Raw genomic sequence first — 27,178 nt, forward strand, 5'->3', positions numbered from 1 at the left:
ATAACCATAACAGTAAAGGGAAAGGGAAAGGACTCCCTGCAGATTTTACTCCGCTAGTCATTGCTGACTATAGGGGGTCATCTCCGTTTCAAGGCTGTTGAGCCATGGAGCCACTGCTACCTTCCCACCAAAGTGGTACCTATTTATCTACTCACATTTGCATGTTTTCAAACTGGCTAATTTGACAGAAGCTGGGGTGAGGATGGGAGCTCACCCCATTCCGTGGCACTCAGATCTCGAGCCTGCGCTACCAGTTTTCCAGCCAGCATCTTAACCATCGAGCCACCATGACACCCTAATCATAACAGCCAGGGTGTCAAATACAACTGGCAAAGAAAAAAGACGATACAATATCTGTCCTTCAGTTACTATCCTCAATAAGAACAAGATGCCTAAAACTAGGCATCTGTATTGTTTTCCCAATACTGCAAGCCATTTCTGTTGCAAGCGTAGAAGAAGTTGCCATTTAGGATGTCAACATATGAATTGCTTGGAAACGCGGCACTGCTTTATAATCTGCTTTAAGAATGAGAGGGGTTGCAATATCTGATAAAGCACTATAAATCAGAATAAACAGCTTCGTGAACTGGATGCAGCAACACAATATGTTTTGATCTGACTACAATTACTGGATGTAGGTGAGATCTGGATTCTATCGCATGTAGCCATGAAACATATTGGGTCAAAGTTATCTCTCTGGTAAAGTCTATTTTGCAGGATCCTAGAAAATAACTTGATGAATTAAGAGAGGGGTGGAGGAAAAGAACTATTTTCAAATCAGCAAAGGGAAAAAAAAAAGCACATTGTGTTTTTACAGTCCTGGTAATCTTCCAAGGAGATTGTAAAGAATAAGGATGTTTATGTTTGCCATTTAATGTTTGGTAAGACAAAGTTGCAATTTGAGGTTTGCTAGAGCGTAATGCAATAATTACGGCTGAAAACTAGTGACAACCAAGCTCGATGTGTTCATTAGAGCATTTATTAGCTATAAGGAGTAGGCAATAGTGGTGACTAGGAAGAAGCTAGCTACCCACCCGGTAAGCTTATTAAACAAGTGGAGAACACTTAATAGAATAAAAATATACACTTTGGTTTAGCTCATCCGTCTTTTAAACACACACAGACCTGAAACTAGCGTTTCCACCGCAATCTGAGTTTAATATTGATGCTGCCAATTTCTCCCTTTGCTAAAATGCTAAATACTAATTAGTTCCCAAACTCTTTCCTCGAGCATCATGCAAGATGCATCTGCTGAAGCAATTAGAATTAGAGATAAGATTCCGGTGGCTATTTTTCTTTTCCGTTCAGTATTATTAGGAACCAACTTTGTACTCTCTAAGCATACAAATACGCTGTTTTTTAAAAAAAAATCCCAACCGTCTTACAATAGGAAATATTATTAGCCAAAGGAGATCCGAAACAAAAACCAATCCAGTTCTAAATACAGAACTATTCACTGTGCATGTGATCTTTATGCAACAATTCCACATTATCAATGACTAATTGTTAAGGCCGACAAAGGCTGCCGTGGCATCAGTTTAGCCCCACCGTTTCCAACAGCAGATCATTCTTTTTTTCTGAAACCATCTTCAGAAAAAATAAGAGGGGAAGGGATGCTTTGTTTCTGTCAAACTGCGTTTCCATGGATGTGGCCATCTGTTTATGGAGTAAAACTTCTCTTTGTTTTCTGATAAAGGAACAGAAGGCAAGACATTCTTTTACAGGTAGTGTGTAGATCTTATACTGCTGTAATTAGAAAGAGGTGGAAGTGGTCTGGTGTTACCATATTGAGATTCTCTAGCAGGAGAATAATGTTGGGGCCTGTCAGCTACCGGTCCGCCCAGCAGCTAAATCAGAGGAGGAGGAGGAGGAGGAGGAGGAGGGGGGGGGAGGAGGAGGAGGAGGAGGAGGCAACGTGGGAGTCAGGGTCAGCATCAAGGCAAGCTGATGCTCAGAGGGGGGAGAGGAAATGGAGCTGGCAAAGAGAGAGACAGAAGTGGAGCCTAGGCTGTCCATCAGATCTCAGATGGAGAGTCAACAGCCCCCAGGACTGATGAGGAAGAGGAGGAACAGCTGGTTCACGATTGTGATGCACGATTGTGCAGAAGTCAGAGGAGAGGAGAGCAGTGGAAATCTATGGGCTGGTCCTTGGGACAGAAGAACCATTGCTGCTAATGAAGCCCCACCTTAGCTCTAGGGATAAAAGGCAGGGGGAGGAGATAAATAAACTTTGCAGACAACTATTCATCTCCCTGCCAGATAGGCTACGATGAATTTTTGCCGGAGCTGCTGACACTCCTAACAAATGAATCATTGCTTCAACTACAAAGGGTTTGTTGTGTTTGGGGAGCTGGCTCAGAACAAAGAAAAAAACACCAGTGTCTTACATCCGAGTTCCAAATAACCACTTTGAGGATGAGCCATCTCTTTGCTAGTAAAGATAACAGTGATTGGAGAACAATTTAAATCCCCACTCCAAATGTAGCTGAAAGACTGGACATTGCCTTGACATTAAGATTTAGCAAACAATCTCTTGGATCTGATCCTTGTATTTGTGGGCATTCAGAGAAACGAGACGGCATATTCAATTGTAATTGATGTTTTCAAACATGGCAAAATAATCCATTGATTAAAAAAAAAAACGAGTAACTTTTGCACACTGTTGGAAACAATTTTTTTAAAGTAGTTGCATTCTAAAGAGAAGCTAGAGTTTTAATCAGTCATCATTCCACACTCTGAAAATCTCAGAAAACAACACCAACACCTTAGCAAAGTTACATATCTTAAATTCTATTTATAAAGGACAGTTGTATTCCAAGAATTTTTAAAAAATACATTTTGGGGAAAAAATAAATATGAATGAAACTACAACTCAATGTAAAAGAATGGAAACTAATGTCACAAGTTTTAAAATAAAAGAGAAACTGTCAGGAAAGATGGTGAGAGGTGTGTGTGTGTGTATATATATATATATATACACACACACACACACACACACACACACACACACACACACATATGTGTATATATATATATAAAAAATCTAATAGATACCTTTCACCCTGGCTTCGCTGATAAACGGATAAGAGCCTGTGGCCTAATGGCTAAGATCTTTGCCTAGTATGCCTAGTGTGCAATATAGCCCAGGTTCAAATCCCAGTAAGGGTATGGCTAGCTGATGAGAGCTAAATAGCTTGAAATAGATCTATACTAGTCTCCCTTTATTTATTTATCAGCACAAATAAAAAAAAAAACACAAATATAACAAAGGCAACAGTAAAAATATTGGGTTTCTGTCGTGATGGACTCTTGTGACGAGCCGAAGGACAGATGATGGAAGCAGTTAGCTTCCTCCCATAATTGGGGCTTACCAGGGGTTGTAAAAAATCTAATAGATACCTTTCACCCTGACTTCGCTGATAAACGGATAAGAGCCTGTGGCCTAATGGCTAAGATCTTTGCCTAGTATGCCTAGTGTGCAATATAGCCCAGGTTCAAATCCCAGTAAGGGTATGGCTAGCTGATGAGAGCTAAATAGCTTGAAATAGATCTATACTAGTCTCCCTTTATTTATTTATCAGCACAAATAAAAAAAACACAGACACACACACACACACACACACACACACACACACACACACACACATATATATATATATATATATATATATATATATACACACACACACACACACACACACACACATATATGTATACATGTATGTATCTATGTATGTATATAGTTACAACCCCCGGTATGCCCAAATATGGGAGGAAGTTCACTACTTCCATTTTCGGGCCATCGGCTCGTCACAAGAGACCATCCAGACAGAAACCCAATATTTTTACTGTTGCCTTATTGTTACATTTGTGTTGTATTTGTGCTGATAAATAGTCTCCCTTTATTTATTTATCAGCACAAATACAACACACACACACACACGCACACATATGTTCAGTGTTCATGTTTTCTGGTGATGTCTGGAAATATTTAAAAAGCAATAAATACATTGGTGAAAACATACTCTTGGGAGAAGGTTAGCACTTATGAAACATTTTTTTTTAAATCACTATTCCATATTGCACAATTTGTAAGTGAAGAAAGAAAATATACCAATGTATGATTCCAAGTGTTATTTTGCACTGAATGAAACTGAACATCTGTTCGATTCCATGCTGTTAAATATGATATGCTTTTTTTTTTCCCACAGAAAAATATCAATAATGAAAGTGAAATGTTTTTATGGCCTCCCTCAGACATCAATGTTCTTTCCTAAAACGAGGAGGGAATGCACAAGAATGCACACTTGAAAAACAAAAATCTTGCCTGTGAGAAGTTTTTAAGAAGATGTTGGATAACCATTTGTCTGAAGTGGTGTAGGGTTTCCTGCCTAAGCAGGGCGTTGGACTAGAAGACCTCCAAGGTCCCTCCCAACTCTCTTATTTATATAGTTATAATTTTACCCGAGCTTCTCAGTCCTCATAGTAGTATGTGTTACTCCTACACCCCCAGATTGACCACACTCCATCCCCAAGTTAAACACACAAATTTTTAAACTACAGTATGCTCTAATCCTCTACACAATATATCTTTTACATCTAATTCTGCTTGGTATGATTTGGTTCTATACTAAAAGTAGCATTTGACCTCTTCTGTGTATTAGCCTGATCCACATTGAGAATCATTTTATCTGGAAGCACTCAAGGAATTAAAATATATCTCCTCACGTCATTATCATCTTTTATCGTCCCCCTCTTTCTTTTTGGAACTAGTTCTAAGCTTGGAAATTGAAATGTGCAATACCAGCATTCGGTTTTCTGAGAAGATACGTAGCAACAGATATCTGGTATCCAAGTATCAAACGAGGAATTCCTTGTAAGGTTGTCCTAAGCAAATCTCTCTCAGCTAAGCTTGGAAGGAGGGGAAGTAAAATGAGCTATACCCTCAGTCTCTTGGACAAAATCAATTCATAACACTGAAAGGCTGTCCCAGAAAGAGTTAACAATGGCTCCAAATTAATCCTCAACTTACAATGGAGTTCTCTTGATGTTGCAGGACTCAAAAAATAGCTTGCAGTGTTCTACATAAATTAGCACCTAGACTTATATACCACCTTCATACCGCCTCTCTAAGAGGTTTACAGAATCAGCAAATTGTCCCCCCCCCCTCCTCAACAATCTGGGTCCTCATTTTACCAACCTTGGAAGGATGGAAGGCTGAGTCAACCTTGAGCCTGTGAGGATCGAACTCCTGTCAGTGAGCAGTAAGTTAGGCTGCAATACTGGATTCTAGCCACTACACCACCATGGCTCAGAAAATTAGCACTTTCTCCAAGGAACACTTTCTAGAGATCTACAAAATTAAAGCAAACAGCATTTGCTTTTGAATCTGAATTTGGGTGAGAGTTATAAGTGATTAAGAATGCTCAGTTCACGCTAAGCAGGGGTGGATTCCTGCCAGTTCTAACCTCTTCTATAGAGGAAGTTCCACAAATCTACAATGTCGTTTAGAACCGGTTCCAGCTCCCTCCCTCCGCCCGTCCGCACATCATCAAGATGAAGAGCGAGAGGAGGAATTCTGGGAGTTGAAGTCCACAAGCTGTCAAGTTTGAACACCCCTGTTTTTTTTTTTTCTCTAAAGGGTTAGGGGTGCAATGGTCTTGTAACTTGACAGCTTTAAGACTTGCACACTTCAAATGCCAGAGTTTCTGAGCCAACATTTTGGTTGCTAAGCAAGTGAGTTTCACCACATTTTACAAGTTGGCCAACCCCATCCAGTCACATGACTGCCAAGCAACTCCCACCCGGTCACATGTCTGGCAAGCCACTCCCACAAAGCAGACCTACAGAACAGGTTCTAAAAAAAATTTGAAACCCACCACTGACTCTAAGGCACTGTCTATGCAGTAATGCTACTTATTCCCTTCCATATTTTCACCGGATACAGGAAGTGAAATAGAGTACCTCGGAGCAAAATTAACCGAGAGTTGATAATAGGAGCAAATTGGGCAATCAATGGCTGTAACCATAAGTTACATGGAGGACTTTATGGCAAGGACCACAGAGACCCACTGGGGCTATATTGTACATACCTGGGAAATCCAGGATGAATTGTCCTTTAAAATATATATATATATGCAAAGGATGTTTTAAAGGTTCATGCCATTTTTTTCATATGCTTCCCATTTCATAATACCAGGAAGCACAGCTGGTAATTTGCAACTGAGTGCAGGCAGGGGGACCACAATTTCTCCTCTGTACAACAGGGTGTTTAATAATCAAGAAATATGAACACAAATACATGACTAATTTGTGGCTTCAATTAATGCGGAAATACTTCCCCCCACCTAAAGTAGTTGTACAGGCACTCAACAACATAGCCAACAGCCTTGTGGGACACCTGTATTTTTGAGGCTGCTACTATTCTTGTAAATTTCCATGCTGTAGTCAATAAAAATGCAAGGATGCAGCCAGCACTTTAAAATAGTATTCAGTTAGCATGATAATTTTTGCATTTATTTATTTATTGAGCTTAAACCTAGAGCAATCAAAGAAGACCCTTGAGAGTTTACAATATATCTAATTAAATGCAATAGGGTGATCCGTGATACAAATTAAACATTTTTTTATATAAAAAAAACAGCTTAACCACCTTTCCAATGCAAACTAATTACTAAATAACTGATGGGCTCACTTCATGCTCTGAAAGGTATTTGAAGTAGCTTGTGTTTAAATAGCTGATGGTTGGATCGATGGACAGACAGACAGACAGAATGTATGTATAGTTTCACAGGGGAATTGTCACACAAAGCAGTCAAAAGTGTATGTGGGTTTCCATCTCTCTTACTTTTCTTCACTTCTTTTCAAATTAATAAGACACCTGCCTAGGAACGGCATGAATTTTGTACGAAAATAATACACTGCAACCAGGTTTCTTAATGTGAACAACATATAATTTGAAGTAAAATATAATGTGTTTCTTGTATTTCTGCTTTATTACATATCTTGGTCTATCAAACAAAATATACTAGACAAGCAATTGGGGTGTGTATTGGGTTGTTTGAAGAAATACAAGAGAAACATTATAAATAAAACATCTTTTTTTCCTGTAATTGTCTATCTAAAATATATTTTCCTGACAGTCTTAACTATTACCAGAAATCTTTTCCTTAAATGCCCCCATCTCTAGTGAAGGCACAGTCAAGAAAATAATCTGCCATTATAAACTTCTCTCTGACAGATTCACTCTGTCAAAGTGATATTTAATACTCTATGAATTCCAGAATTCAACAGAATTTTCCAGAAACTGTAGAGTTGTATGTACCCTGGACTCTATTTGTGAATAAGCCTGTTGTTGCGACCACCACAGGTTGTAATAACATGATAGAGTATTAGAAAAGAATGAAATTAATAATTAGAAGGAGAAAAAAAGAGAGAAAGAATGCAAGAAAATAGAGTTAAGATAGAACCAGCATTATAACTGAGAGCTTAAAAATGTCCTTAAAAATAAATAAATGGCAAAGGTGATGTCTTAAATGCTAAGAGTTGGAATGGCTACAGTTCCAACTAATTAATACAGGGAAAATTAATGCTTCATTTTTATTTAGCAGTTGCTTTGCCTTGTTGAGTCATATTCAATTCCTGATCCATTAAGAATCCAGATTTATGTAGATTCTTTCTAACAGTTCTTCTCCCACTTTAAGTCTCTCTTCTCTTATGTCTGCATCTAAAGTTTATGTAAAGACTTTAAAAACAGAGAATTCTCCATCTTTGGCCAGTACACAACTGAATAATAATACTAATAAAGAATAAAAGTAAGCAAGGTATCTATTTTCCCAACAAGTCAACTACCATAGTTCATCCTTTTGCTTTGGACCAAATTCTATCAGATAAGATGGATGTTTGGAGGACTTGTTCTTGTGCGACTATTGTCAATCAACAAGGATCCCCCACACCATGAACTTTGATGTTATTAGACATTCATTGATGAAGGTATCCTAAACGTGTCTTCTTTGATGATAAAACTCTGCCCAGTATATCTTCAATCAATCAGAATCAATCAGAATAGACTTGGAAGGGACCTTGGAAGTCTTCTGATGCAACTCCCTTCTCATACAGGAGATCCTATATCATTTCAGATAGGTGGATGTCCAGTCTTTTCTTAAAAACCTCAAGTGATGAAACACCCACAACTTCTGAAGGCAAAGCTGTTCCACTGGTTAATTATCTCACTGTTAGGTTTTGTTTTTTTTTAATTCCAGGTTGCTTCTCTCCTTGATTAGTTTCTATCCATTGTTTCTTGTCTTGCCTTTGGATGCTTTGGAAAATAAGTTGACCCCTTCTTCTTTGTGGCAGCCTGCAAATACTGGAATGCTGCTATCAGGTCACCCTAGTCCTTCTTTTCTGTAGACTGGCCAATGGCCATACCCAATTCCTGCAACTGTTATTCATATGTTTTTGTCTCCAGGCTCTTAATTCTCTTAGTTGCTCTTCTTGGCACTTTTCCCAAAGACTCAACATCTTTTTTTTGTCATATGGTGGCCAAGACTGGATGCAGTATTCCAGGTGTGGTCATACTAAGGTGTTGTGGCCCAGCAGGAGCCGTTGGAGCTGCAACCAGACTCCAACAGCGAGGGGCCCTATGAGTCGGCTGGGGAAGATGTAGAGGACCCTGGACAGGGTTCCGACTCCGAGCAGGGCGCAGAGAAGCTGGTTGGCCACTAGGAGGCGCCTGAGGCCTGGAGCAGTGGTGAGAGCCAAAGGGAGCGTGCTCCCGAAGTCAAGCCTTGGAGCAGTGGGGAGGAGACAAGGGAGTGTGATCCTGACGTCATGCATTGGAGCAGTGGGGAGGAGAAAAGCGAATTGGTCCTGGATGCCCAGCAACAGAGGGCTAATAGGCGTAAAAAACAGTTACACAGTTACAGGAGATAACTGAACTCAGCTGGTGGTAATTAGGATCCTCTCAAGACTATAAAAGGAATGGTTTTCCACATGCTTGTCGCAGGAATCAACGTATTTACTAGAGCTGGAGAAGCTATCGTGGCTAGCTTGGCAGGCTGGATTGCTGCCAAGGTCTGGTCTGTGCTGGATTGCTGCCAAGGTCTAGTCTGTGTGTTAATAAATCCTTGAAGTATCTTTGTCTCGGCGTGCTTTGGTGTATGAAGGGGGGGGGGGCGGTCAGAACACTAAAGCTTTATAAAGGTGTATGAAGGGGGGGGTCAGAACACTAAAGCTTTATAAAGTGGTACCAATACTTCATGTGATTTTGATTCTATGTTTATCTGTTCATAAAACCAATGATTGTATTAGTTTGTCTGGCTGCTGTTTAAGTGATTGTCCACTAGGACTCCAAAGGTCCCTCTCACAGATACTGTTTTTGAGCCAGATTACCTAAAACGTACTTCTACCTTTAGGGTTTTTTTTCCTGCCTATATGTAACACTTTGCTTTTCTCCACAGTAAATTTAAATCAAAAGGCATCTGAGTCGTAAACCACATGACTGTTTAGCAATCACCATAATGGGTTAAATTTCAGATCATATAATATATAGCACGCCACAATAAAGAAGCTGGCCTCAACCTTGACTTTTGAACAGATTACGAGAATGATTGAATGACGGATAAGTTGATAGTCTACCAAAGGCCCAGATTCCTTCTCCTGCCGCCTCTCATCACTGAACGATATGTGGCATTATATAAATGTTTCCATTGTGTCATAAAAAATAAAATGCCAATGTTATTGTGATAATTATAATAATTATAATTATGCTTCGAGTGAAAAGAGTTGGCCTTGGCCATTTGCTGAAATCCAAGCTAGGCAGAGTTTTATTCCCGCTTAAATAATGTAAGGCAACAAAATATGTTTTTCTTCTTATTTTTCTTTGACAACAAATTTGTACTTCAGGGAAATCATTAAAGTGTGGGGGGAAATATATATAATGTAACCTGATTCACATCATTACAAATGCCCTCATAATTTCGTCTCTCTTTTTTTTAATTACTTGCAGCTGATAAATGCCACATCAGAATTAGAGGACATCAAAAGCACATACATAGGTTATTTAACCTAATAAACTGTAATATGGTTAATTGGAAGACATTTGCACTATTACTGTTTTCTGTAGCTGGCTAAGTGATTGTTTCTTATAAATTATGAAAGTTTTGAGATCTATTTTATGAATGTGTAATGGATCTATTTTTTTTTAAATAAAAAAAAATTCTACACAGAATTCTCCACTTGATTAGTCAATACCATATTGCTTTTCAGTAGAGATAAATAGACAGAAAAGGTTTTGCATGATTAAATGGTGGGTATCAGTCTAAAACAAAAATAGAAATCATGTACAGCTAGTCCTCAACTTAGAACCATTCATTCTTATGACCATTTTCCATAGTTACTGTCAGGCCTGGAATCCATCTTTTATACATTGGGCCTTCCGGCCTGGCACATTTAATGCTGTGAGAAAATTGAAGGGGGGGATTATATGGAGTATGGGAGATATGTAGTCTAAATAACATTCCTTTCTCAGAGAGTCAAGGACATCTTGTCCTGCACCTGGAGGGGCGTGACTGGGAGGCATCTCCAGTTGGGACTGTGCCCGATTGGACCATTTGATGGGCATGTGGATGCTGGGCAGGGACTTGAACTTTCATTTGGGTGGGGAAAACCTGGAAGCTTTCTGATTCGGGATTTCCCAGATGTGCCAATAGGACATCTCTACTAAAATGGAACTTTGAGGAACTTTAAGCCTCAGAGTTTTATTTCGTTGGGGGTGTTACTTGGAACCCTGGCAGTTACAACAGTTGTAGTATCCCTGTACTCACATGATCAAAATGCGGACACTTGGCAATTGACTCATCTTTATGATAATCGCTGCGTCCCAAGGTCCCCTTTTGCGACTTTCTCACAAGCAAAGTCAACCGGGAAGGCAGATTCACTTAAAAACTGTGTTAGTGACTTAATAACTGCAGTGACTCACTTAAAAATGGTGGCAGGGAAGGTTGTACAATGAACCAAAAACTGTCACTTAACAACTGTCTTGATTAGCAATTGGAAGTTTTGGGCTCAACATCTTCAACAAAATTGGAGTAAGGGAAACACAAACACAACTCAGTAGAAATAAGCATGCAAGCGTTACAGCAAGGTTGTCCAAACTTGGGAACTTTAAGACTTGTGGAATTCTGGGAGTTGAAGTCCACAAGTCTTAAAGTTCCCATGTTTGGACACCCTGCGTTACAACTAACATGGGTGCCTTGACTTCCAATTGTAACTACTTATGACTAAAATTCTGGTCCCAATTGTGGCTATAAGCCAAGGATTGCCTGTGCATCCACATTTTTATATCAATGCAGTTTTTATATAGTGTGGCCTGGGGTTGGTCTTCGCTCCCCGCACTTGCTGTATTACCTATCGTCACTTCATCTCAAATGACAGCGTCCTCTTCTCTACATGCAAAAGGACAATTTCATCTGCGAACTAGAGAGTAGCACTTCTGTTGTTATCCAATATCTTTACAATTTAGGAAACGCTCCCCAGTTGCCTGCTGTGTGTTTTAACAGATTTCAGTTTCACTCAATCCCTTTCTCTTCCCTGGCTTCAACTTCCTGAGATGCAGCGTAGGACAAACAACACAGAATTGCACGAAACCAAGACAATGGTCTCAAGAGCCGAATTTCCCATCGTTATTATATTAAAGTGCCAGTTGGATATCGTGGGGCTTCCCTCCATGTAAGAAAGACACATATCACCATCTTATTCGGCTTCGGATATCCCTCCACTAAACACATGCCCCAAATGCAATTATTTTTGAGAACTGGCATATGAAACTCAATGGCAGCCGTGGGAAAAAGAGACTTCGTAGAGTCAGGTTGATATCCTGTCATCCGTGGAAATTAAGCAGAGCATTTATCATATGTTCTGAGCGAAATAGTTTCAGTGGCTTTTATTGGGGCTTCCTCTTGAATTAGCTGAGTTTGCGGGGCCAGTAAATGAAAGAGACAAGGCAGTGTCTCATGATTTACTAGCACAACCAAGAAGCGGCAGTGAGAGCAGCTAGCTAATTGTGGATGACATTGATGAATTGTGGATAAACAGGTGGATAGGTTCTTACTTGAGGGACAAACCAGCAGAGAGTCCCAGTAGGTTAAATTGGGAAGCAAAGAAAAATCCAGAGGAAGGAAATTCAATCTCAGATAATCCTTGATTTGCAACCATTCGATTGAAGTTACAATGGCATTAAAACAACAACAACAACAACACTTTTGACCATTTTCCCAATTACACCTGTTGTAGCATCCCTAGGGTCATATGAACAAAATTCAGACGCTAGGCAACTGGTTCATATTTATGACGGTTGCAATGTCCTGGGATCGTGTGATTCTCCCTTTTGCGACTTTCTGACAAGCAAAGTCTATGTGGAAGTCAGATTAACTCAAGAACTGTGTTACTGACTTAACAAACTGCAGTGGTTTGTCTACGGAGATTCTCAGTCATCCAAGGTCATGACTGTCCCAAACAAAGGTGCTTTTTTCAAGCGGCAATTCTGGTTTTTCTTTGAAGATTTAACATTCTTCCTTCAGCACTCCTCCAGGGCAGGTATACGAGAACACCTATAGCAGAACGGGTTTGTATAAAGGAGGAGTGAAAGATAATTCACATGTTCTATTACACTGCGAGCTATACAGAGCTTGTAGGTCTGCACATATTCTCTCCTTATTAGAGAGATTGCCAGGGAGGGCAGACAATTTTTATCTAGGCTTTCTCCTCCAGGACACTAACCTGGTTACCACGTATGCAGTGGCAAAGTTCTGTGCTGCTGCAATGTCCATAAGAAAAAAGAAATGGTTACAGAAGTATAGTACCATCTTGTACCAATTATCTGGACATACCTTTAACAATCTTTGGACCATTATGTTATTATCCACTTTTAATGTCAATACTTTTAAATTATATTTTAATGTTAGGGTTTTTTTTAATATAGTTTAAAGACTAATGTGTATTGCTGGTCTTTGACCGTAATAAAGATTTTACTTACTTACTTACTCTTTGAAGACGTTTTGCTTCTCATCCAAGAAGCTTCTTCAGCTCTGACTGGATGGTGAGGAATAGAAAGAGCTATATTCTTTGTAGGTAGCTGGTCATTTTAGGCTCCACACCCATTTGCACCAATCAGGTGACCAATCTGAGGACAACAGATAAACCTCCCAGTGGCCACAACAACTCTCTAAGAGGGTGCAAATGACCAGCTGTCTGCAAGGAATATAGATCCTTCCATTCCCCACCATCCAGTCACAGCTGAAGAAGCTTCTTTGGATGAGCAGTGAAAAGTCTTCAAAGAAAAACCAGAAAGTCCGTTTCCTCTTGAAGGAGCATCTTTGGGACAACTGCAGTGATTCACACAACAACTCTGGCAAGATAGGTCATAAAACAGGGCAAAAAATAAATCACTTAATAATGGTCTTGTTTAGTAATGGAAATTTGGGGAGCTCAGTATGCGCTTTCATATTGTTGCCCAGAAAATTATGTAAACATGTAGTTGAGCTTAGCTCAAGGGAAATCCTTATCTGGACAAAAAATATTGGGGGTAGACAGTAGAAACCTGAAGTTTTAATGGCACTCGGGGCTAATGGAAGTGAAATAACAGTGTGTTACAGAAGGCAGATTAAGCACAAGTTATGACATTTATTAACAGCAATTATGTTTTAGGAAAATTAGGTAGCAAATCACCTCCATACTTTAATAAAGATGTTGTTGATTGTATCACCGCTGTGATGAAAAGCTGCTTCACTTCCCCTTCTTAAGAATTCATTTTGCACAAACAAGGTTTGAAGTAACGTGCAAAGACGTATCTCTAGTTACAGAGTTCTTGTTGGAAGGGCATAGATCATAAAATTAATTACATCCCCACAGTAAAATTGATTGGGGCGAAATGTTTTTCTGCCTGAAGTATTTCAAAGGCAAAAAATGGCTGGCCACAAGTATATCAGCCTCATTAAAATATCACTTTGGGGAAACTGAAAAAATGCAAAGTAAAAATGGAGAGCCGCAGTACCGAAAAGTTAGTAATAAAACAAATGTTCTGGAAGATAAATTGGTTTGTGTAATCCTTCCCTAGCATGGCTTCCGCTAAAGAGAATTTGTCAGATAGTTTTCTTGTTTCTAGTTAACGTTGTGTTGTTCTTGCTGTTCTCCAGGGTACTTAATATTGACAATATAGGTGGAAGCCACTTGTAAAATACTAAGCAGGTAGCATAATATGTCTTTTGAAAGGAACTCACTCCCCTCCAACATCATTTACACTTATTGAACTGAGAGGCATTCCTACTTTAAAGCTTCACTCAGCAGGAACCACAGAAGAATGTGAAGAAAAGTAACAAAGGAAGCAATCAGATTAATGGGACTCTGCTTTAATCTCATTAGTGTTGTCAAGAACCTCCTTTTAAAGTTTCCAACAGCGTTCCTGTTGTCTCTATTTTCGTGCCCTTGCATGTGTGAGGCTGAGAGCAAAATCACCTTACAAATATAGATGTGATGCTAAGGTTGTGTTGGCCACGTGCAAATCATTCTCTCCTTTCTGTCTAATTCCCATGAGATCAGGATCCAACAGGATATGAGTGAACTTACCTGGATTGAATTCCTAGTTTATTTGGTTTGTTTTAAGTGTTTATTGTGGGGAATTGATTTACTTAAACATTATTCTAAGTGTGTACACTTCCCTTATCCTTAAGGAGACCACAGACATCTTAAGTTGTTCCAGCTGGTATATATTGAAGGGAAAGGTTCCCCTCGCACACATGTGCTAGTGATTCCTGACTCTAGGGGGCTGTGCTCATCTCTGTTTCAAAGCCGAAGAGCTAGTAGCACTGTCCGAAGATGTCTCCCTGGTCATGTGGCTGGCATGACTAAACACCGAAGGAGCACGGAATGCTGTTACCTTCCCACCAAAGATGGTCCCTATTTTTCCACTTGCATTTTTACATGCTTTTGAACTGCTAGGTTGGCAGAAGCTGGAATGAGTAACGGGAGCTCACTCCATTACACGGCACTAGGGATTCGAACTGCCGAACCTTCTGATCGAATAAGCTCAGCATCTTAGCCACTGAGCCACCGCGTTCCAAGCAGCATGTAATACAGAAACATTACAAGTCATAGGCATCTTGATTCAGCCTACAATACGTAATGTCTAATTTACAGTCTCAAGAGTTAGTAACTAAACCATGGTAACTACTCTGCAGTAAGAAGGAAATTATAGCATGGAGTAAGTCTGCAGATGCAATATTTCTGAACTAGGACATTCCTAAAAGGGCAGCAGCTATTAACGTTTCTAAAAGTTTAATTTTATAGTAAAAAGATTTAGCAGCATAGAGGAAAGTAAAAAATAAATAAAAAAAAATAAGAACAGTTAGCTACGAAAGAAAAGAAATAACTTAAGCTAATATTAGAGGGAATATATTTCAGAATTGGTCTTGTTTTATCGTCTCATAGCTTGTGGCTAGGATAAAAGGTCACAGATAATTGGTGAAGGTATAATGAATGCCTTTTAAAACTTGTCCCTTTCATATTTTTAGCTGAAGCAGGACATTCAGAATTGTTAAAGGAACAGGCATTTTAGAACATACTGACATTTTGAGTTATTGAATCACTACATCCCTGTTTTTAAAAAGTCTATAGAAGATGCAGAATTTACATTAAAATCTTCCTAGGCCCAAAATATCACCCATGCCCTGTATGTTGGAGGGAAAACATTCACAGATGAACAATGTATAGAACATGTGTTTCATCTCAAGTGTATATGCTGAAAATACACCATGCAAAAAGTTATGTTCGTAAGAAGTTAATTAAAATGCATCCCCACCATTAAAATATGAAATAAATATCTGCTGAAACAGACATTTTGTTAAAAATATGGTAAATTAAAATAAATCTCTTTCTATCTCTACAAAGACCCAAACACAGACATATAATAGAAAGATATATAAGAAGAGACAGACATTGCAATCTCCGGGACTTCAAATATATTGTCCACTTAGCTTTTGTTAGCCTCTGCTAACATCGTCGTAAAAATTACCATTGAAGAGATATTTGCTTTTATACATCATTGATCAATTTGGCCATTGCACGCGTGATAGGCCCATCCACCTGCCTCCCATCTGTAATTAGCTCTGTCATTTTTGCTCCAGGCATGTTTTTCAGGATAGTTCGAAATACACACATGTGCATGTGTGTGCATGCGCATGCGCGCACACAAACACACACACACAAACACACACACACCCTTGCAATTATTTCAGCTTTATGTAGGCTGCAATCTTATACCTACTTAGGAAAATATCCAAAAATTCAGAAGACAGCATGGGGGGGGGGGGGGATTATGAACTTTAGGGGAAAGATGAGCAAATCAGAGAGGTTGTTCTTCTGAACAATCAAACTTTTCATTGGGAAATGATGTTTCTTTGAATTTGATTTCAAAATATGCTTTGGAGCCATGGGAGGCAGCCAAGTGATCCCAAGAAAAGACACAGCTGCTTTAAATAGCTTCAGATAGGTGGATATCTGAAGCTCTTTAAAGCAGCTGTGTCCTATGTTGATATGCAATAGAGACATTTGGACCCGAAAGACTGATATTTAAATTTTTAATGGCACCCCTATTTGAATATGGGCACTACATCTCTAGCATAAGCTTTGGGGTTTTGTCATGTAATCTTCAAAATTGCAAAAACTACTACTGTATATACTCAAGTATAAGCCTAGTTTTTCAGCCCACTTTTTGGGCTGAAAAAAGCCGCCTCGGCTTATACTCGAGTCAGTGAAAAATTTGCCTGAAATGGAGGAGAAAAAGGGGCGGGGCCATGCCGCTGGGTGACGCTCGTGAATGGCCCAGCACCCCTGAGTTTCCCCTCCCTCTGTGTCAGTTTGCCGCGCAGCGTGCACCGCACCATCCCCCCTCCTCACGTTCTAATGTAATGCAGGGCTATCTTACGATTCCCCCTCCTGCCGCTCTGCAACGATGTCCCACCTCCTCCTTGTTATGGCAAGCAGCCACATAGCGATGTCCCACCTCCTCTGGTACAGTGATCCAATGATAGGAATCACTGTGCCGTGTGTCATAGGAGGCGGGACATCATCATCACAGCGGGACATCAGCATCATGAGGTGAGTGAAGTATTTCATTGAATACACCGGTATTGTGTGATAATAATTTGTTATGCAGAGCAAATTTTTACAATGGCTACTGTATATTTAATGGGCACAGGCAGGCTGTATATGTTATTCAATGGGCAATGGCATTATTGGTATCTATTTTTATTTTTGAAATTTATCGGTAGCTGCTGCATTTCCCACCCTAGGCTTATACTCGAGTCAATAACTTTTCCAGTTTTTTGTGGTAAAATTAGGTGCCTCGGCTTATATTCGGGTCGGCCTATACTCGAGTATATACGGTAAATAACCTTTTCGTATATTAGGATGGGATCAATATTACTACCTCCTAGCTAATTTAGTTTATTGGGGAATTTGAATAAAAACTGTTTTTGAAACTCTCAGATGACATTAAGTCAGTAAACAAGTGAAGGAAAACACAACCTTTAGTCTTCAATCTTCTGTTATACATTGGACTATTCAGTCTTTGTTAATTGATTCTTTTTCTTTGCTAATTTCAGCAGAAGTTAATCATGATCACCTTCTGAAATAATTATGTTAATAGTACATAACTCTACAATGTCCTTTCTTGTCTACTGATTTCTCCTAAAGGATTGCTGTTAAAAATAAACATGGCCCTAGGAACATGAATGCAAACAGAAGGAAGAAGAAGTAACCATGTTCTCCACTCACAGTCAGATCAGATCTTCTGAGAATGAAAGTAGGGTTTTACTTTGCAATTTTTGCAGTCTTTACATTTTGATCTCTGTTCAATCTAAAACAGGGGTGTCAAACTCAATTTCATCGAGGCCGCATCAGGGTTGTGTTTGACCTTGAGGGGCCAGAGTAGGAATGGCCAGGGTGGGTGGGCCACACATAGTCTGTTGTGGCTCGCCAGTGGCCAGCGAACCTGGCCGCAGATTCAGACAGTGAGGAGGTTGTGGCACACTGCCACATCAGTGTGGCAGAAGAACAGCTGGAGCCTGTTCCCAGTGTGCAGATGCACAGAATGGCCAGACGAAGGGAACAGCTAAAGAACAGGGGTTGACTTGGGAGTAAGGCCACAGGTGGACAATGAGTGGCCCCCTCCCAGAGGAGATAAAAGAGGAGCGAAGGGGGAGTGGAGTTTACAGGAGACAATTAGTTCACTTAATTGGCTCGTGACTCTCTGAGACTCCTGGCCAAGTTTTGCAGATATCGGCCTGTCAGCTCTCCAAGCCAGATAAGGTTTGTGACTGTAAATCCTCCCTTGAAAGACTTTGCTGGATGTGAATGAGCAGAATTCAGTCAATTAATAAAAGGGTTTTTTGTTGGGACAAGGAGTTTGCTTCATGCTCTTGGGAAGCCTAGATCAGAATAAAGCTCCGTTTTCACTTGCAAAGGCACTGCGGGCCAATCCTTTGCTGTTTCTATGGCAGCCCCGTGGGCCAGATCTGACCCCCGGGCCTTGAGTCTGACACCCCTGATTTAAAAAATGTCACCGTGCAATCCCCACGATGTCCATATTTACGCCTGAAGTGGAATTGAAAATATGCATGGGAATAACAAGGTAACACCATGCACTGCAAAATTTTGTTCCCTCCTTTACACATTGACCAAATTTAGAAGCTTCTGATCGGTCTGTAAAAAAGAAAGAAACGGCGGCTTTCAAGTAAATTGTGATTTATTTAAATCACATTTGCAGACTCCATGAGACGGCCAGCTATGGCAGACCACATAAAACTCAGAATAATGGTACATGAGGGATCGGAGAAGAGAAACCTGCTCTGTGTTTTCATTTAGCGCTTAAAAAAAAAAACACCTACAACTCAGGAATGTTCATTAGCATGCGTTTTAACAAAATTAATAGTCTGAAGGACAAGGTACAAATTTACCCATGAAAAATGAAGATTGATCGTTCTTATAGGCTGAGGATTGCGGTTGACTCAATTTAATTATTTGGAACATTTTTAATGATTTGCCACAAACTCCGGAGCATTATTTACGTTCATTTACAGTGGTATCAATCAAAACAGGAGCTCCTTGAACTTTAGTTGTTTTTCCTGAGGCAGTTATTATAATTATCCCATTACATCCGTTGATTACACACTGATGCCCCGCTGGCAATTCCCTTCTACACCAAAAGATACTTCGATTGAAACTCATAAGGGGGTTCCCCATAGCTACCTTTGTCCCACGACCACCGTGCTTTCCAATCATAGCTATATTTTTATGCCCCTGCCCCGGATACATTCGTTTGTCCTACCTTGAGGCCTTGGCATTCGTTTTCTGCGATCCCGGAACGCTGCTCCAGACTGCAGGGCTTCCAATAGATTATCCATCACTCCCGTCTCATCCCCTTCTGTGAATAGCAGAAAAAAAGTCAAATTAATTGCTTTGCAATTAAGGCTGGAACACTGGGGAAAAGGATACGGAAAGCAAAAAGTAAGGTTAAATTTGCATGACAAAATGCACCGGATTAAGGACATGTATGACAGGGCAATGCAAGCTGTTAAATTCCATGCAGAGCTATTGACTAGTTCGCTTCTAAGATTCTATGAAGTGAAATTGACATCCCTTCTGTTTTTTAAGACCTTGTTTTTTAATCTTACTGATAACGTGGGCCACAGACAAATATACAGATGTTTAATTTGCAGCTCCTGTTCATATCTGTAGGTCCCCTAAGCATGAAGCTGGAAAATCTTGCAGCTGAATTAATACATTTTAAGAAATGCATGGGATGTGACGCTATCAACACCAGTTTAACCCTCCTGTTAATAACGAGAATTCTGGCTCCGTATTTTTTGCAGAGAGCATCTCCATTTTAATGAAAGTGTAAATACATATAAACAAGTATCTTTTTGTACCTGTCAGTTTCATTTAACTATCAAGAAAAAAAAAGCGATTGTGAGCAACAGTTTTGTTTCTATTAACCCGAGACATTAAAATCACACTTTATACTACTAATTTCTCTCCTCTCCTGTCTCGTTCATCATTATTCACTCAGACATAATTTTACTAGAATTTGTTTACTCTGATAGAGAAATTGTGAGTAGGCCTATAAAAAACAAAACCGACTGTTTCAAAATAAATAGGCAGATTTTTTTTTTCCTCCTAAAGCAGGGAGCGTTTGGGTTGTAAAGATGTTTGAAAGTCTGGGGCATTCAGGGAAGCAGGCTGAATATTTTCACTTTGTTAATCATTGTTACCTTTATTTGCCCATTAATCACTGGCATTTTTTAATCTCAATCTATTTTATTCTGAGAGCTTCAAACAGCTTTTGACAACGTAAAAACACAGAACGCACAAACACTGAAATGGTCATAGAAGACCAGTCATGTTACTTCTTTTATCCACACAAGATGACAGAGTCAACTTCAAATAAATAAATAAAAAAATACAGGGTGATTTTCTTATAACCATTAGTGGATTGACTAATCAAATAAAATATCATCACAGATTAAGGCCACATAAATTTACATCTATTTAATTTGTCTACATGCATTTATTATTAAGCTAAGCACAACGAACACCACTTAGTGAGGACTACACTATATAAAGTATTCAACATAAAGTTTCCTATTCAGTGAAATATTTAAATAAAAACAATCTAAGAGAACTGTAGAGTATCCATATTCATATTTCTATGATAGACCACAGATGTGTATGTGTCCATGGGTATGCAAAGATGTAAATACTTAAAACCTGCTGGAGGCAAAATAGCAGTAGCACTTATATTGATGCAGGAGGGGTTGCACAGGTAAACCCACCAGTGGCTGGCCAGGTTAGGTGGTCTTAATAGAATGGACCTTATAAATTCATATTAGCTTGGCTTTTCATTCTAGTTCCCTGGAGTTCCAAAGTTGACTTTTAGCTGGAGTGAACTTTCTCTCCAACTTCCTCATAAGTATTAAAAATAGGGCTGAACAGTGTGGCAAGACCCTGTAAAGAAGGGGCACAGGAAGCCAGGCATGGGTGAGAGATAGAACAGAGGTAAAACTGCTGACAGCTTAAGACATTATAGGAGGAACTTCTCTTTTTTGTATTTCTCCTATGTACTTCGCTGTAACATTCCAAATGAACTTCTCTTTTTCGAAATGTCATGCTTGTCTCGTGTATGGAAACGCCTTGAGAATGCACAGTGTGGAACACAGCATAAAAGTAGCATCCTGGGCAGAGCCCAGGCAGTTCAGATTTTGGTGTGTGGACACGCTGAACTCGATGCATCAAATAAACCTGTTTCTCTCACCTTCGTGGTCTCAAGTCCTAGTCTTTCGTAAGTAGATTACAAACCTCAATCTGCTGCAACAATAGACCACTTCCCAGTGCTTTGCAACCCTTTCTTAAGTAGTTTATAATCTCAGCATATTGCCCCCAACAATCTGGGTCCTCATTTTTACTGACCTTGGAAGGATGGAAGGATGGAGCCGTTCAGGATCAAACTCCTGGCAGTGAGCTAAATTAGCTTGCAATACTGCATTCTAACCACTGTGCCAAAATATACCATTTCTTGGAATTAGAAAATGCCTTAGTAGGCACAATAAGGCAGGCATTCAATGATGATGGAAGAGGAGGGGGAGGAGGAGGAGAGCTAGACATATGCTGGAGGAACAAACCACCATGAAAAGAATCAAATACAGAGGATCATCAACAACTCTAGTGAAGAAAGGGAAAGAATGATCGTTTTAGTAGTCTTTGGAACACAACCTGGTTGGGTCCTAGATATATTGGGAGAATGGGTGTTTCAGAAAGCAGGTGCTGTGGCAGAGAATGCAACAGAGAGCTAGTATGGCCTACTGGTTAAGGCACCAGGCTAAAAGCTAGCAGACAACGAATTCTAGTCCTACTTTGGTTAGGAATGTCAGCTAGGTCACCTTGGCCCAATTACTAGGAGATGGTGAGCTCTAGTTCAGACTTAGGTAAGTGTTGTGGCCCAGCAGGAGCCGTTGGAGCTGCCACCAGACTCTGACAGCGAGGGGCCCTATGAGTCGGCTCTGGAGGATGTGGAAGACCCTGGACAGGGTTCCAACTCCAAGCAGGGTGTAGAGAGGCTGGTTGGCCACCAGGAGGAGCCTGAGCCTTGGACCAGTGGGGAGGAGACAAGGGAGAGTGATCCGGACTCCAGTAGTGAGTTGTTCCTGGATGCCTGGCACCGAAGAGCTAATAGGTGTCAGGAACAGTTGCGCAAGTACAAGAGGTAATTGCACTCAGTTGGTGGTCATTAGGCTCCTCTCCAGACTATAAAAAGACTGCATGTGCACACACCCCTCTTGTAGAAGTCAACACATTGACTAAAAGTAGGAGAACTTTTGTAACTAGCTTGGCAGGCTGGATAGCTGCCAAGGCTTGTCTGAGTTGCTGCCAAGGTCCTTATCTGTTTGTTATGCTTGGCTTTCAGCCACCAAGGTTTTGGTTTCTTGCTAATAAAGTTCATTCCAGTTAAGCTTGTCTTGGCTTTCGTTACTGGATGGAGGAGGGGATCAGAACAGGTAGGATAGCCATCTAGGCCACTTTGGGCCAATCACCAGGAGACTTCAATTTTAGTCCCATCTTAGAGATGAAAGCAGGCTGGATGACTTTAGAGTAGTCCCTCTCTCTCTCAGATCAATCCACCTGACAGGGTTTTTGTCATGGGGAAAATAGAATAAAGGGATATTGTGGTGTGTTCATTGCCTTGAGCTAGTTATAAACAATGATATATAATGTGTGTGTGCATGCGGGTGTGTGTGTGTGTGTGTGTGTGTATGTTCCAGCATAACTCTGGAACGCCTCGAGCAATTTCAACCAGACTTGGTACACAGATGACTCTGGACAAAATATACTGTGGGGGTAAGACACCCCTAACACCCCTTGAGGTGTGTGTTGGTATTGGTATTGGTATTGATTAGATTTGTAGGCCGCCCTATTCCCCGAAGGGATTCAGGGAGGCTGAACAAAAAACCAAGGGAAGGGGAACAAATACAGAAAAGTAAGACAAACGAGACAGTAATACAACAATTTAAAAAACACAACAAGCACAACAGTTCGAGTAGGGGGGGGGGGGGACTCAACCCCAGGCTTGCTGGGACTGCCAGGTCTTAACGGCTGTCCGGAAGGCCTGAAGGGTCCGAATCTCAACGGGGAGATTGTTAAGATACAGCCTGTTGTGCCTAAAATGACTTCTACTGTACAGTGTATTGGAGTTGCCATGGTAACGGCTTCACAGTACTCTGCAAGCGGGCTCCCTCTGGCAAGGGGAAAATTACTTTTGGTCGGGACATTTTCCGCCTATAAATAAATACCTGGGCAATGCTGGGTTATCGGCTACTATGACATATAAATATGTAAGGTAGTGAGTAAGAAGGCAGAGTTCCTAAGTCCCATCAGGTGACCTGCTTAACAGATTGGTGAAATATGGTTCATGGCAGAACAAGAGAGCTATCTAGTTCCAAATATTGTCTATTCCTGAAAAGGTTACGCAACCCACTTTTTCGGCATAAGCAGCTGTTTCGACAAGATGTTCTTACAACCTGCTATTGCAATTTACATTTCTCTCGCCACCATAAGTAGGAAGGAATTAAATAATGTTGAATTACTGTATTCCTCCTTTAGAAAACATATAAAATGCAATATTACTTTTTCAGACTAATTACCAATTTGGTGAAAACTAATTTTCTATTGAATGCTTCCAATGTCTTCAAGTATTTTTTAAAAGCAACAGAGAGAAAGTGGGGAGGAGGGGGGAAAGAAAAATGAATGTTAGAAACCCTTATAAATTGATCGCATCCCTGTTAAAAGAGGCCCACTTAATTGCTCATAAAAGCTATTTTCTTAAAGTGGATTTTTCTATTCGACAACAAGGAACTATTCAGAAACTGGAGCACTGTGCTCCACTTCATAACCAATGATAGTTTACAGCAATTTGGGAAGGAGCGGAACGAGGTATTAGGTAGAGATCAGATTGGGGCCCCTTTCAATCATACCAAGTCGCTCACCTACATGAGTAACAGTATGGATCTGACATTTAATCCATCTCAGCAGCAGCTCAAAGGGATTAAAGTAGGTTTGCTTTTCATAAATATAATTTATTGGGAATGTTGCTCCTTCCACAATGCAGCAGATGTTTCTGAAGCATTTCTAAGTCCTGGGAAGCAAGCAATTTCAGCACAGCTCACAGACTGCTAAATTAACCTAATGAAATGTCTTACGAGTCTGGAAACCAAATGTTGTGATATATATATATATATATATATATATATATATATATATATATATATATATATGTGTGTGTGTGTGTGTGTGTGTGTGTGTGTGTGTGTGTGTGTGTGTGTGTGTGTGTGTGTGTGTGTGCGCGCGCGCGCATGCGCGCATTCATATTGTTCTACTGATGGCAATTTTAATGCTTAAGAAACTATGTGTGTGTGTGTGTACACATGTATATAAGTATGTATTGTATATGTATGTACACACACAAAGAGACAGACACACACACACACACATACACATATTCATGTAAGGGTAATGGTGGATCAGTGGCTAAGTGGTTGAGCTTGTTGATCAGAAAGGTTGGCAGTTTGGCGGTTCGAATCCCTAGTGCCATGCAATGGAGTGACCTCCCGTTACTTGTTCCAGCTTCTGCCAACCTAGCAGTTTGAAAGCACATAAGAATGCAAGTAAAAAAATAGGAACCACCTTTGGTGGGAAGGTAACAGCGTTCCGTGTGCCTTTGGCATTGAGTCATACCGGCCACATAACAAGAGCCGAGGTGGCACAGTGGTTAGAGTGCAGTACTGCAGCCACTTCAGCTGACTGTTAGCTGCAGTTCAGTGGTTCAAATCTCACCGGATCAAGGTTGACTCAGCCTTCCATCCTTTCGAGGTGGGTGAAATGAGGACCCAGACTGTGGGGGCAATATGCTGACTCTGTAAACTGCTTAGAGAGGGCTGAAAGCCCTATTAAGCGGTATATAAGTCTAACTGCTATTGCTATGACCACGGAGACATCTTCGGACAGTGCTGGCTCTTCGGCTTTGAAACGGAGATGAGCATTGCCCCTAGAGTTGGGAATGACTAGCACATATGTGTGAGAGGAACCTTTACATACATACATACTCATTCATAGTGTTCTACTGATGGTGAAAAATTATTGTAAGGCTTAAGAAACAGTATACACACATACACATATACATACATAATGTTTTCTAAGCTTTAAAATAATTTATCGCCATCAGTAGAACAATATGAAGAATGGTTGCAGGAACTGGGAATGGCTAGTCTAGTGAAGAGAAGGACTAGGAGAGACAGGATAGCAACTTCCAATATTGGAGGGGCTGCCCTAGAGAGGAAGGGATCAAGCTATTTTACAAGGCACCTGAAGGCCAGACAAGGAAGAATGGATAGAAACTGATCAAGGAGAGATTCAAATTGGAAATAAGGAGACATTTTCTGACAGTGAGAACAGTCAACCAATGGAACAGAAGTTGCCTTCGGAAGTTATGGGAGCTTCATCACTGGAAGCTTTCAAGAAGAGACTGGACTGCCATCTGTCAGAAACAGATGACCTACAAGGTCCCTTCCAACACTGTTAATCACCTTGCTTAGCAATTGAAATTCTGGTGTCAATTGTGCTGAAAAATTGTAACCATTATAGCTCTATGGATGGGGAAGACAGCCTTCAAACCATCTAGAGAAGTTTGAGGAATGTGTGTAGAGAGGAGAAAGGACAGGCAAGAAACTCAACCTATGCACTTCTCCAGGAAACTGACAATTGTATCAGGTGTCCAGATTCAGTTTCAAAATTATTGATCAGCATTTCCTTGACAAATTTCACAACAGAAATCTCAGCTAAGCACCCCTGTTTAATATTTTTAAAAACCCCACTCTCATTCATCTTACACTTAATGTTGAAAGCCTTATGATTTCCACTTGACACTGTGATAAACTAAACAATAGAAAAAAAGGCTTCCTTTCCCATTTATTACCGCGTCAAGCGGGAATCATAATACTTTTGGCATTAACTGTAAGACAAATGAGAATGTCTTTATATTAAACACAGGTGGGTTCGGGCAAAGATTCAAAACAGACAGTGACGAATGGAAGCTGGTTCAGGGAAAGAAACCAGGATGATGAAGCGTTTTGAAACCAAATCTTACAAGAAATGGTTAAAGATTCTGGACAGACTTACCTTACAGAAAAAGGTGATTGACGGGAGATGCAATAGCAAATTTCTGAATGGCCTTATCGTCTAATTCCCCAGAGACTAAAACCAGAGGATTAAAACTTCGAGAAATGAAGTTCCAGGTAAATATCAGGAGGGACTCCCTGATTATTTGAGTTGCCCATCAAGGGGAAGAATGTATGCACAGTATGTAACTTGTGTTCTCATTGATTGGTTGATTGATTGATTAGGTGTGGGTTATATAGCCATCTATTTCACTAATGTGCATCTGGGTAGCTAACAGTGGTTAACACACACACACACACACACACACACACACACACACACACACAATTTTCAAAGCGGAAGAGCCAGTGCTGACCCAAAACATCTTTGTGAAGTGGCCGGCATGACTAAATGCCAAAGATGCATGGAACGCTGCTTCCTTCCCACCAAAGGTGGCCCCTATTTTTCTACTTTTACGTGCTTTTGAACTGCTAGGTTGGCAGAAACTGGGACAAGTAACGGGAGCTCACTCCGTTACGTGGCACTAGGGAGTCGAATTGCCGAACTGCCGACCTTTCTGATCGACAAGCTCAGCGTCTTAGCCGCTGAGCCACTGTGTCCTTTGGACAGGCTATCCAAACATAAATAGGCAAGCATCCATTTGGATTGTAAAAGGATGTGAATCCTCTTTACATCTCCAAGAAAAGACTTGGCTGCAGGGCAGTGTGTTTTGGGGAGAAGGAGGGGTGGTTAGGAATGCACTAAGTTGAAATGTTCAGGGTTATTCCAAGGAGTTCCTTCGGAGTGGACCTCTGGCTCTCCCCTCCAGGTTTCTCATTATGTTTTAAAACAAACAAAATGTTAATTACACAGCACCACAAATATAGTCAGGCAGGGCAATTTGGGATTTGGGTCCTAATCA

At 40.3% G+C, this 27,178-nt stretch overlaps 1 protein-coding gene across 2 annotated transcripts in view; it reads right to left on the bottom strand.

Annotated features, from left to right (window-relative positions):
• Positions 1-27,178, bottom strand: part of DIAPH2 (diaphanous related formin 2) — a 339,263-nt gene that overhangs the window by 67,444 nt on the left and 244,641 nt on the right. For both annotated transcript variants that reach the window (XM_032227728.1, XM_032227726.1), the window contains one exon: positions 19,382-19,477. In XM_032227728.1, coding sequence (XP_032083619.1) covers positions 19,382-19,477 — 96 coding nt within the window. The remainder of the gene's footprint in view (positions 1-19,381; positions 19,478-27,178) is intronic.

The sequence above is a fragment of the Thamnophis elegans genome, chromosome 12 (genome assembly GCF_009769535.1).
Source record: "Thamnophis elegans isolate rThaEle1 chromosome 12, rThaEle1.pri, whole genome shotgun sequence".
Classification (NCBI taxonomy): domain Eukaryota; kingdom Metazoa; phylum Chordata; class Lepidosauria; order Squamata; family Colubridae; genus Thamnophis; species Thamnophis elegans.